The sequence below is a fragment of the Ipomoea nil genome, unplaced genomic scaffold (genome assembly GCF_001879475.1).
Source record: "Ipomoea nil cultivar Tokyo-kokei standard unplaced genomic scaffold, Asagao_1.1 scaffold1993, whole genome shotgun sequence".
NCBI lineage: Eukaryota > Viridiplantae > Streptophyta > Magnoliopsida > Solanales > Convolvulaceae > Ipomoea > Ipomoea nil.
The window spans coordinates 2,952,002-2,964,976 of record NW_017618421.1 but is presented as its reverse complement, the minus strand read 5'-3'; the positions used below and the strand labels follow the sequence as shown (position 1 = coordinate 2,964,976).

At 35.3% G+C, this 12,975-nt stretch overlaps 1 protein-coding gene across 2 annotated transcripts; it reads left to right on the top strand.

Annotated features, from left to right (window-relative positions):
* The first annotated feature begins 226 nt into the window (after nucleotides 1-226).
* LOC109147430 (transforming growth factor-beta receptor-associated protein 1) lies at nucleotides 227-12,737 on the top strand. Of its 2 annotated transcripts, none has more exons than XR_002048656.1 (14): nucleotides 227-1,340; nucleotides 1,581-1,856; nucleotides 2,514-2,710; nucleotides 3,295-3,436; nucleotides 4,914-5,180; nucleotides 5,286-5,358; nucleotides 6,124-6,172; nucleotides 7,212-7,449; nucleotides 7,570-7,625; nucleotides 7,793-7,861; nucleotides 7,947-8,058; nucleotides 9,651-9,740; nucleotides 10,875-11,014; nucleotides 12,243-12,292. XR_002048656.1 is itself a non-coding variant. In XM_019295085.1 (14 exons), exons 1-14 carry the CDS (start codon nucleotides 321-323, stop codon nucleotides 12,333-12,335), a joined length of 2,853 nt encoding a protein of 950 aa, XP_019150630.1. In that variant the 5' UTR covers nucleotides 227-320; the 3' UTR covers nucleotides 12,336-12,737. The 2 variants fall into 2 exon arrangements, 1 of the variants encoding a protein (XP_019150630.1); XM_019295085.1 differs by having other exon boundaries at nucleotides 10,844-11,014; nucleotides 12,243-12,737.
* The last annotated feature ends 238 nt before the right edge of the window (nucleotides 12,738-12,975 follow it).

Sequence of the window (12,975 nt, the reverse complement as noted above, 5' to 3'; positions counted from 1 at the left end):
ATTGGCTAATTAATTTTTTTCGATAAGATAAACTCCACAGAAGTGATTAAAATTGATAAAAGTTGAATAGTTAAAATATTAAATTAGCAATCTTAAAAGTTGTAGATTGCAATTAATAAAATGTCAATAATTACAAGATTAAAATTGAAATTTACTCAACATTTATGTAGTTGGCATAATATTTGACGAGTAAAATAAAGTGGAATTTACTGCGATGAATTAACGACAGGGCTACCGGCTAGCAGCCTGCCCCCAACTAGTACTCTTCACTCTCTCTATATGCTTGTTGAGTTCTTGTTGCTGCCCACTGGATTCCTCCGATGGCGAATCCGAAACCCAGCACCAAACCCGAACCGGAATCCAAGTCCCGTTCCCGTACTGTTCTCAAGCTCCTTGCAGAGTTCAACCCTTTAGATTCCAATTCCTCTCAAATTCGATCTCTCGCAATCTCCACGCTTTCCGATTCCCAAGCATTAATCTACCTTGGCACGACTTCGGGCTCTCTGCTCTCGCTATCTGTAAACCCTAACTCTCCCAGCACCTCCTCGGCTCTAGTTTGTCACCGCCAAGTCACTGTCGGTGGCGGCCCTGTAAATTCAATTCACGTCCTCGATGATATCGGTAAAATAATTGTAGTGTCGGATGGATTTCTTTACTTAGTTGATTTGCTTTTGCTTGACCCGATTAAGAAACTCAGTCTGATCAAGGGGGTTACTGCTCTAACTCGGAGATTTCGAAGTAGTAGGATCAGCACTGGTGGCGACAATGTTGTACAGCGGTTAAATGGGATGAAACTGAAAGAAGACGGGTGTTTCTTTGCGGTTGCTGTTGGGAAGAAATTAGTGCTAGTTGAGTTGGTTTTCAGTGGATCTTTAGTGATTCTGAAGGAATTTCCGGGTGTTTCTGAGGGAATTAATAGTTTAGCTTGGGTGGATGATTCGATAATTTTTGGCACGAGAAATGGATATTATTTATATTCTTGTTCAAGTGGGCAGAGTGGGTTGTTATTTTCGCTGCCTGATTTGTCCGGGCCACCGCTGATGAAAATACTGTGTAAGGAATGGAAGGTTATGCTAATGATGGATAATGTTGGTGTTATTGTGGATGCTGAAGGTCAGCCTGTAGGTGGCAGCTTGGTATTTCGTGAAGCCCCAGATTCAATAGGAGAGCTAGGGTCGTGTGTAGTCGTGATGAGGAATGGGAAGGTGGAACTGTATCACAGAAAATCTGGAAACTGTGTGCAGCGGGTTCCATTTGATGATGAAGTAGGTAATAAGTGTATTGTGGCAGATGAAGGGAATGACAGAGGAAAACTTGTTGCTTTGGCAACAAGCTCCAAGGTAAATCCTTTACTTTTAAGTACCATTATACTTGGTTCGTGTTAGGTTTGTAAGATAGTGTTTTGCATGCATTGCATCATTATTGACACAATTATGTACTTTGGCATACATATCAAAATGAGTATTCAGATAATTGTATGATCCATGTATTTATTTATTTATTTTTTTTAAACTGTACTGTGTGCAATCATGCATCATTAGAATATAAGATATTTATATGGGATTGTGTTGTAATGCCAGGTCATCTGTTACCAGAAGGTGCCACCAGAAGATCAAATTAAGGATCTTCTGCGCAAGAAAAATGTTGGTGAAGCTGTCTCTTTGATTGACGAGCTCTGGAACGAAGGTGAAATTACAAAGGATATGCTATCCTTTGTACATGCTCAAGTGGGATTTCTTTTGCTGTTTGACTTACATTTTGCGGAAGCAGTTGATCACTTCTTGCTTTCAGAAACTATGCAACCATCTGAACTCTTCCCATTTATCATGCGTGAGCCAAATCGATGGTCACTGCTGGTATATGCTACTTTCCTCTGATGGTTCTGTAAAGATTTTCCTGTATCTGCATGTTTCTTTGATTTCATCAAAAGCATACTTAAGAGTTGCATGCTTTTTGGAGATGGCTTGTAATTTTGTGTGCTTTAAAATTTCCTGACTTTGACCGTGAGGATTTATATTTTAAAAAAGTTTTTCCTTCTATGAGCTAACTTGTTCATTATCCACTACTAATCTAAATATTAGTGCAGTTGATATTCCACCAACCTTTAAAAAGACGGTATTTAATCTAAATTATCATCTAAAGTAATTTTGAGAAAAAATACATCACTACTATTTTACTAAATAATCTTGAATAAGAATGCTCATGTGCAGACAATTCTGGATGAGTAGTGAGGGCACTTTATGTAAATGAAGTTTCTGTTGACATTTGTCACATATGATGGCCATTCATGTCAAGTAAAATGAAAGATAGTAGAGACAAGTGTAGTTATAATGATTTGGGAACCTTGCCGATGTTGTGTAGCATGCTACACAGTGACAGTCCTGATAGCTTATACCCTGTTTATATCCCTGCATGTATGGCTCTTTGTATGTTTTGTTTTTTTGCCTTAATGCTTATATTCTCTTTTTCTTTATTGGTTAAGTTTAAAACAAAGAATGATATTTGTTCTCTAGGTTCCAAGGAATCGATATTGGGGTTTGCATCCTCCTCCGTCACCTCTTGAAAAGGTTATTGATGATGGATTAATGGCTGTTCAAAGAGCTATTTTTCTTAAGAAGGCAGGTGTTGAGAGTGCAGTTGATGACAAGTTTCTCTTGAACCCTCCCAGTAGAGCTGATTTGCTGGAGGTTGCAGTTAAAAGCATGACCAGGTTGTTATTATAGCATTAATATATTAGACTAAAGATCAGCTAAGTATCTGCACACTGAATTATACTTAAGTGTCGATGGTCATAAGTGAAATTGTGTATTTTTTGTATTTGAAAATTTTGGAGATCACTAGAATGGTATTTTTCAAATACCTTTGTTAAGTTATAGTGTTATCGATTTTATAATTTGAAAAATACTAGTTGATTTTGAACAAAAAGCTATACTTTCCATTTTTTTTTTTTTTTGGAAAACCAGATAATTCTCAAGTTACTAAATAAGTCCAAAGCTTTTCTGAGTTGCCTCTTATTGAAGCTTCTTGAAAAAGAGGGGTTTTTCCTCTAAGTTGGCCCTTTAGTATTATTACTGTATGACCTAGTTGGACCAAATGATCACATATTACAAAAAGTTCATGATATTTGTTTTATAAGCTTATATTATGTAGTTGAAAACAAATATTTATGCGACTGTCAATTTATTATAGGAGAAAGTGCTTATATTTAGAGGTTGCCAAACTTTCCCTTATTAAATGCAACATTAGATTGGCTTGATTTGGTGTTTTCTAATTTATTTCAGACTTATATTACAGGTATTTGGAAGTTTCCCGGTTTAAAGATTTGACTCTGCCAGTAAAAGAGGGAGTCGACACCCTTTTGATGTACCTCTATAGAGCTCTTAATCGTATTGATGACATGGAAAAACTTGCATCTTCGGATAACAACTGCGTAGTGGTAAGCTTGTCTTAAACTTTTTCATCTTAAACAATTTATTATATTTTATAAGTTTTATGGTGGACACCTTTGTCTTTGTTAAAAGAGTAAGAGATAATTCTATTGGTATATCATATATGGAAAGCTTACAACCCTGAATGACATTCCTGAAACATTAAATACATTGTCTGCCCACTGTCTCAGGACACTAAATGAGTTCATGTTTTGGGAAACTAAATAGTTACGTGGTGCTATGTGACCTTTATTATGCTTTTTACAGTTTTAACATTCCCCCTCAAGGTGGAGCTTGAAAATCATATGCTACTTTGCTCCAAGCATGTTACAAATATACTCATTGTTGGGTCCTTAAGTGATTTAGTAAAAACATTTAATTAATTATTCGAACCATCAAATGAAATAATGATGTTTTCAGAAGTGGCCTTTTCTAGTATGAAATGACAATCAACTTCAATATGTATGATTCTTTCATGAAGAATGGGATTGAATGCAATGTGCAGTGCTACCTTATTATTAATTACCAACTTCATAGATCTGAGCTTGCAAGTAGATGGACTAGATGCTTTACCTAAATCAGTTCACATGCCCTAAGTGCCATTGCTTGATATTCGGCCTTGGAGCTTGAGTGTGCAACCGCATCTTGTTTCTTACTTTTCCAAGATATCAAATTACCGACAACAAGAACACAGCATCTCAGTGTTAACCTTCTATCCCAAGGGCATCCAGCTGAGCCTAGTCTGTATCTGTACAACTAACAACCTTTGTATGTCTATGGCTCTTATATAACAAGGTAGTACCTAGGGACCTTTCTATATACCTTAATAATCCTGATGGTTGCATCCAAATAGTTCTCACATAGTCACATGGGGATTGTAAGAACTAGCTGACAATGCTCACTGTTACAGAGATCAGGATAAGCGACTGTCTTATTATAATTTAACCAAGTTTTATAAAATTTGCCAACAATTTTAATGGCTTTTTAAGGTGATATGTCTCAAACCCTTTTGATATTTTACTTTTAATATTGTTCTTCATAGTGGAGTTTGGATAATGCTGAAAGAATGAACATTCCAATATAAAAATGTTAGAGGACTTGAGGTTGACCTGCAGTTTAGATATATAAAGAAACGTTGCAAAGGTGAGGAACCATGTGGATTGAAATATCAGATCTCTGTATTGGATTTGAGTTTTGAATTATCACTTGATTTCTCGAAAGTTGTAAGTAATAGAGATCATTCCATTTTATTTCAAACAAATTTGGCAAGATCAAAGGCTGTGATTAATCCGCACGTTTCACCTTGGGCGAAGCTTCACACCTGATCCCTTGTCTATATATATATATATATATGTGGCAGCCATGCAAGCCTGATAGTATTGAAAATATTGCATGACAAGTATATGGATGTTGGTGTAGCTAAACTTAAATCTTGGCATTATAGACCTGCTTAACTGGTGACTGCAACTTAAATGGACAGTGCAGGAGGAGTTGGAGTCATTATTGAACGAATCTGGGCATCTAAGGACACTTGCTTTTTTGTATGCCAGCAAGGGGTTGAGCTCTAAAGCTCTTGCCATCTGGCGCATATTGGCTAGAAACTCCAGCAACATGAAAGAACCTGCTGTGGTAAATGATCTACAAGACAATTCCAAGAGTGTTGATTCTGATCAGGCGACTGCTGTCATTGAGGCCTCAAAGATTCTTGAGGAGTCATCTGATCAAGATTTGGTATTGCAACATCTAGGATGGGTATGTACCATTGTTTTCCTTTGGTAGTAGGATGAATTTCCTGGTATTCTTCTGAATAGTATGCATATATGGGTTTCTCATTATTATTGTTATTATTTGAGTTAGATTTCAGATATCAACCAAGTATTGGCAGTTCAAGTCCTCATATCAGAGAAAAGAATGGATCTTCTCTCACCAGGTAGGCCTTGCTATTTTAGTAACTATTTATGATAAATTAATTGAGACAAAAATTGCACTCTTAAGTGCACGACATTGTGCAATTATAAAATCTGGTCGAGTTGTGAAACTGTATATTTGCTATATTCATAGACTAGACAAGTTTCTTTACCCAGAGACATTTTGTGGGAGCCTGGGAGTAAAAGCCTCTCACTCGGACACTGAGAAATCCAATTAATTAATTTGTAAGAGTTGACGTGATGGAAATTTCAATCACTTAAATTTTTTGAAGCAGAAATGTTATTTATGAGTATCTAATCAGGACCACATATATACTAACAAATGCATAGATGTTTTGAAGCAGAAATGTTATTTATGAGTATCTAATCAGGACCACATAAATACTAACAAATGCACATTAGTTGTTTTTACTTTTTGTTTTTTTGTTTTTTTTTTTCCCCTAAATTCTAAGTTCAAATTTAGAATTAGAAAATATAAAGAGTTTTTAGAAGAGAAAATTTTACCTCTGACTGATAAGAAATCCAGTGAAATAGACGGTTTTTAATTTTGATTTGATGTTCTTCATAGGTTCATATATACTATACAGTCATGAGTCATGCATAAGCTGGTGATTTGGACAAGTAAAATTGATCTTTTGTGAAATTGAAATTTCTATTTTCTATGCACTCAACTATAGTTAGCACAGTAGTCTTCCACTTTCTTTCACATGCTTGTGAAATGTGGTTTGTTACTTGTTTGATACATTTGCTTCAACCCTTAATTGCAGATGACGTAATAGCTGCAATTGATCCAAAAAAAGTGGAAATTCTTCTTAGGTATGGCTCTTATTTGCAATAAATTTAACTTTGTTTCTAGTTATGAATTTTCATGCTCCTCTACCCATCCATTATTCTTTTGTTTTCCTTTATAAGATTGTGTGCATTGTTTGCCAAAGCCCTCCCTAACGTTTATTTTATTTGTTATGCTCCTTTTTGCATAATCATGTGTTTGCCAAGAGATTTAAATATTGATCTGAATTTTGTTCCTTGAATTAAGAAATGCAAGAGATTCCCGACAGTTATTTATACTGAACTGCAATTCACAATTTTGAGTTCACCTTAGATGAGTTATATATGTTTACAGTTCATGACTTGTAGTAGCATTGTTATCTTTCATCTACTTCCTGCTGCTTGAGCTCCTAAACAGTTTCTCATTGCTGTTTTCTTCACAGTTCACATAACACAGTCTGACTTCATATATTTCTTGCTGCGTACATTTTATGATTCCGAAAATCAGGGCAAGAACTTAGGAGATTGATTAATTGATTCTAAAATATCTTTGTTATTTGAATTGATTTATTTCCTTTATAGATAGCGAATCATTATGGTAAGGAGCCTTAATGATTCTCCTTTCCTTTTTATGTTTTATTTAGTCTTTGTAACCCTGTTACTATAAAGGGGATTTTCATTCCAATAAAGGACAATCAAGCAAGAAGTTAAGATAAAACCACGTTCCTAGTATCTTGTTCCCTATTTCCTTTAATTCTTCTCTCAACATAGGCAACCCACAAACCTCCGATAACCATAATTGCCCTGTGACACGTGCGTTCGCCTGAGTACATAACAGAACAATTGACGTATGTTTGCAAAACACATTGACAGGGAAAATATATAAACAAAAATAGCAGAAGAATGACTATATACCTAATACCATAATCTTATGCTTTATATGCTCTGAGTGACACAGCTAACCAAGTAGTGAAAATGAACATATTGTATTTTGTATATAGAACTTATGTCTCTATTGATGGGGATTCCATAGATTCCTTTTTCTTTATTCATGTCATATCAAAAGCTTACTACTTTATTTGTGCAGATATCTCCAGTGGTTAATTGAAGATAAGGAGTTGGACGACACTCAGTTTCATACGACATATGCTCTCTTGCTTGCAAAGTCAGCTCTTGATGCTTATGAAATAGAACATTTGTCAGAGAATTCAATCTTTGATAGTCATGTCAGAGAGAGGCTACAGATCTTTTTACAATCATCTGACTTGTATGATCCAGAAGAGGTCCTTGACTTAATTGAAGGTTCTGAGTTATGGATGGAGAAGGTACTGAGTTACTTCATTTATGCTCAGATCATATTTTTTAGTATGGTGGAAAAATGGCCCTTGAATTAGAAATCTGTTGCTTATTTTCACTATTTTTCTAACTTGATTGTTTTCTGACAGGCTATTCTTTACCGGAAGCTTGGTCAGGAAGCATTAGTCCTCCAAATTTTGGCATTGTAAGTATGTAGGCATAATTCCTTTTCTGTGTAATGGTATTATAGTTTGAATATCAGTGATCAAGAATTAATGCCAAGCTTGATTCTGAAAAAGGAATATTTTCAGTTCCTTAATTGTAAGTATAGTATGATACTATGAAGTTCATTTTGTTATTGTTTCCTGATAGAAAGCTAGAGGACTGTGAAGCTGCAGAACAGTATTGTGCAGAGATTGGTAGACCAGATGCATATATGCAGTGAGTACATCCTACAACCATTTGCTTTCTCGGTGTTCTCTGCTAGATAAATCTTTGCTTATATTTCATTGATTTATTTTCTTAGGTTGCTTGATATGTATTTGGATCCCATGAATGGCAAAGAGCCCATGTTTGCAGCTGCTGTTCGCCTTCTACACAACCATGGAGAAATGCTGGACCCATTACAAGTCTTGGAGGTATATATTCTTACTACGTAAAGAGATTTTTCCCCTTTTTGGTCCCTTGACTCTGTTTTGACAGTCTTCGGCCCCAAACATAAATCTGCCCCACTTGTCATCTCCATAGTATGTAGCCAGTAGCCGTCATTGGTCCTTATGTTGATGCAGGCAACATATCTTAACAGAATCCATATGTGTGACCCATGTGTGCAGCTGTATTTTAGCCAAAATGCCCCTCGATCAAACTTTTATCATCACCATTTAAGCCTAATCGGAAACCCTAGTGTCCTCCCAAATCACAAACCCTGACCTTCAAATTTGGGCTCTGTACTAACAAAATTCAAATTTGTTATTTCCTCTAAATTTCAACCACGTTACAGAAATGCATAGCAAGTGAAGTAGAGTTCAATTGTAATTTCCATATTTGTATCCCTTTAGATAAAAATTGTAGGTACCTATCAAGCTTTCATCCCTATATTGGTTAATAATGTAAACCAATAGTGAGGTAATAGTCAACAATCAGTAGCATTGATAATCCGTAACATTCAACTACAGGACAATTATTTCTTGAACAAGTATGCAGCATATCAATTCTCTTAAACTTTAAATTTGCATTTTAAAATGCTAACAGCTCCACCAGTATAACCCTATTTTTCAATGGTAAAATATAGACATACTTCCAAAATTTACTCATTAATTAAAATTTGTCTGTCAAAGTTTTCCAGGAAGACAGGAGAGAGGAGGGAAGTAAAGGATACAGATAAAAATAAATAAATAAATAAATAAATAAATAAATAAAAGGGTTCTTTGTTGAAAAGAACCACATGTCGTCCACACTTGTGGTTTCTGTAAGATTTTGACACCATCACTAATACAGGGAGAAATGAATGGTTAGTGGTTACTAATCATCACAATGGGTAGGGACCAAAAAGGAAGAGGGGGGAGAATTTCTGCCTTAATATTATTACAAAAAAACAAATTATACCAAGAGAAGGACATGAAATCTGGCAAACTTATACAAATCATTTATTCCACATGTGGGAGTGAACTTCTTGATGAACCATTCAAGATGTTTTTTTCCCTCTATACTGGGCAAAAATACTTTAACTTTCTTATTAATCACCTGTTATCAATGTTCATTTATTGAATTATTGTATTGTTTCTTCATTTTGGATTATGTTTTATCCTGTAGCAATATTTAAAATTTAATCTAATCAATGCTTGATACTTCTAATCTAATCACATCATTATAGATTCAAGTTGGATTGCAATCTGTTTAATCAGGATGAAGGTTCTTTTGTATTCAGTATATGCATTTTTGTTTTCTTTATTTTTAAACAAACTTATATTATAAGCTATAAGCACAACATATTTGTCTCGTAATGTAATTTCCTTGTTGAACTTTATAATCCTTTGTTCCATTGGTAGTATTCTAGTCCTATTTTGATTCTTCATATTCTTAAAATTAGATAGACATCCTTGGTTTGGTTGCTTTGGGCGCAAGTGGTGGAGAGGAATGTATGAGGGGAGGGCATTTAGTTATAGTATTCATAACTTCTGAACATCTGAGGGGAATGCTTATGAGATCCAGAATGTGTTTCGTTTTGCAGAGGTTGTCACCTGATATGCCCCTTCAACTTGCTTCAGAGACAATGTTAAGAATGTTGAGAGCACGGCTCCATCATCATCATCAAGGCCAAGTATGTCTTAATGAACAGTGATAAAATTTATTCATTCTCTTTTATACCTTATATGAGTTTACATTTATGTGAGGGGACATGGTTGTGTTGTTTCTTATCTTCATGCTTACAAATTTCAATTTTCATTTCCTCTGTGGGGGTGGGGGAGAAGGTTCAGTATGCTTGTAAATGTCTCGGAAAGGGAGGTGGAGAGAACTTTTTGACTAGTATTGGGAGTTGAGACCTGGAGTACACTGGATATAGTTGAATTATAATGTTGTCTTCATTTACTAATCTCTTTCAGTTTCTACACATATTAGAGTCCAGTTAATGCATGTGGTTATTACTTTAGTGGATAACAAAATGGCAATAGCAGAAATGATGAGAATAAAGCTTGTAAGATGATAAAATAGAAAGGTTGCTATCCCTGATCTTCCTTGCTGCCTGCCTGCCCCCCTACTCAGTGTGCTGTTTCCTCTCTGCTAAACAACTTTCCTTCAACTTCCGTTTTGCATGATATATTTTTCCCTTTTAAAACACAATCTGACGCGACATCACTTAAATATGCTGAAATGTCTAAAATATGACTGTTAGAAACTAAGAATGATTGGAATATTGGATGCAGTTTGCTGACATGTTCTCTCAAGCCCCATTTTGTACAATTTGAGTATTTTTTTCCCTCTAAAACACGATCAAACATGATATTTCTCATGATATTACAATGTCCTACACTTAAACATGCGGAATTCTCTAAAATGTATAGAAACTATATAATTGGATCAGGCACATGTAGATCCTTCATTTGGACTTGTGTCTTATTAAGAAGAATAAGCAGAAGGAAATGAGAGGAGGAACAAGGATGAAGACATACTTGATAGTGTTGAGGGAGAGGGGAAGAAGAATTCCTTGTAGGGGCCCGAACGATGAGTCAATTATAAAAATCTCACAACTAGAAACTGAAGTTTGATAAGGCATTCTAAACTTATTTACTGTAATATGATTATAACTCTCTATTTGATAGGAAAGATAATTTGACAAGGCATTGTTGACCTTATATTGGGTAAATGATTATCGTTCTGATTCTCTTTATCATCTACATACACTTAATGTCTTCATTTTACAAGATCGTACATAATCTATCTCGTGCTTTGGAAGTTGATGCAAGCTTGGCAAGATTGGAGGAAAGATCACGGCATGTTCTGATCAATGATGAGTCTGTATGTGATTCTTGCCATGCTCGCCTTGGAACCAAATTATTTGCTATGTACCCAGATGACACAATTGTTTGTTACAAGGTTTGCTCTTGATTGTTGTACTTACATGTCGTTTATTCATTAAAACTCATGGAGTAACTCAAATTCATTATTGCTTAATTTGGGAGTGCTTATCTGAAATGAAGTTATAAACTGAGAAAAATCTATATTTAGTCCTTGCTATGTTGGTGCATTGCCATTTTGACACAAACTTTGGAACGCCCATCAGTATTCCCTAGATTACCAGAAAATGGATCTTAGTCCTCAGATTAGGGTTTTGGTTAAAATTGGATGAAAAAGTGGTGTCTGGTTTCATGGAATTTAAAAATTTAAAATTTAAAGGCGCAAAAGGCATTTCACAATTTCTGTACTAAATAATCAGATATTCCCAATTAATGAACCATTTCCTCAATTTGTTGCACTTTAGAGGAAAACAATTCCCTGTTTCATTCTTTAAGCTTGCCCATGGCTTCTTCTAACTTAACTCTCCAACTTGCAACTGCTGATGCTCCTCAAATCTCTACCTCTAGTAGTCAAGAACCTTCATTGCTTGTTTTCATCGGCATGCTAGTTTTTATTTTATGGTTGATTATCAGAAATTGAGTATGTAGCATCTTTGTGTTTTTTTTTCTTTGGTTGGAAAATGTGAAAATAATTAAATCTTGAAATGCCCAAGAAGTAATTTTTTTTCTTTGAGATTTTGGTACTTGTTCTGGTTTTGTCACATGATACTTCTTTTCGTTCTTATCTAAAACCAATTGATATGACTAAAATACCCTTGTCCTTATCCATTTTTGGAATGAGCCATGGGAGTAAGAGGCATTGAAGAGCTTTTCTTCTCTTTTATTCTATTATTTCCTAATTCATATTCTTATTCCTTCTATTTCCATTCAATAAACCGAACACCATATAATGAGTTTTTGGATAGTGTTGTGGCTATGGATTATTTGGGTTAAGTAGTGAAATTGAGGCTAGTGTTGTGAATTGTTGTCTTTAAAAATGACTATTTCGGCGTCCTATGGTGCATGTGGCATGCATAGGCATCATTTTCATCAAAGATAAATAGGTGAGGACCGAAAGTGTCAATTTTTTGGTAGTCTAGGGGTAGAGTACAAGTGGGGGTTTTCAATTTGGTGTTAAAAGTGGCATTGCACCTATAGTCTTAGGACCAAAGCCGAACTGTTCTCTCTTACACTATATAATTGATTTTCTAGTATTTCCTGCAAATATTTTAGTAAGCTGATGTTGGTGATGTCTCTAAAACGTGCAGTGCTTTCGTCGCCAAGGTGAGTCCACTTCAGTGACAGGTCGCAATTTTAAGGAAGATAGTTTATACAAACCTGGTTGGTTGGTGACACGGTAACATCACTATTCCAACATTGGGATCTCCCTATTACCCTCTTCGGCTGTTTTGCCAACCAGATGGTCAGAGAAAGGGTGAACAGTGTTTCTTGCGAGAACTCAGAACAAATTCATTGCCCATGAACAACCCGGGTCACACAATTATGTGGAATGTACTGTATTTAAAAACGAGTCTATGGTTGCCAAATGGAAGAGTACTTGGGTTCTTTTGAGCAAAACTTGAGAGAAGAGAGATTGTTGTACACTGAGTAGTGTTTTTGGTAAAGATGTTTTAATAATCTTATAGTGGTTGATTGATACTGTATGAAATTAGATAGCGATGTCAGATTGTGTTGCAATGTAACTGGAAATTGAAATTACATGCATTGTTAGAATGCGTTTTTCGAGTGAATTTTTGTTGCCCCTCGTAATTTTCACCAGAAGTGGGAAATTCATTGGTGTTTGCGATTCTAGTTCTAGCAAAATAATATGTACAACAATTTCATTAATCAAGGACAGTGTCTTAGGGATGGTGATGATCTCTTTAAATTGAGTGGTATGTAATTAAAGTCCTTGTCTAACAGCATTGTTGATTGGTTGGTTAGCAAAATAGATTTGGAATAAAATAGTCTTTTCGTAAATATTATTTCGTTGCGTGTTAA

Bases quoted from the DNA above. Each gene is read 5' to 3' on its own strand.
- LOC109147430 (XM_019295085.1), top strand. From the start codon at position 321: ATGGCGAATCCGAAACCCAGCACCAAACCCGAACCGGAATCCAAGTCC. The intron at 7,450-7,569 runs GTACTGAGTTAC...GTTTTCTGACAG, and splicing joins CTGAGTTATGGATGGAGAAG to GCTATTCTTTACCGGAAGCT. The intron at 7,862-7,946 runs GTGAGTACATCC...TTATTTTCTTAG, and splicing joins AGACCAGATGCATATATGCA to GTTGCTTGATATGTATTTGG.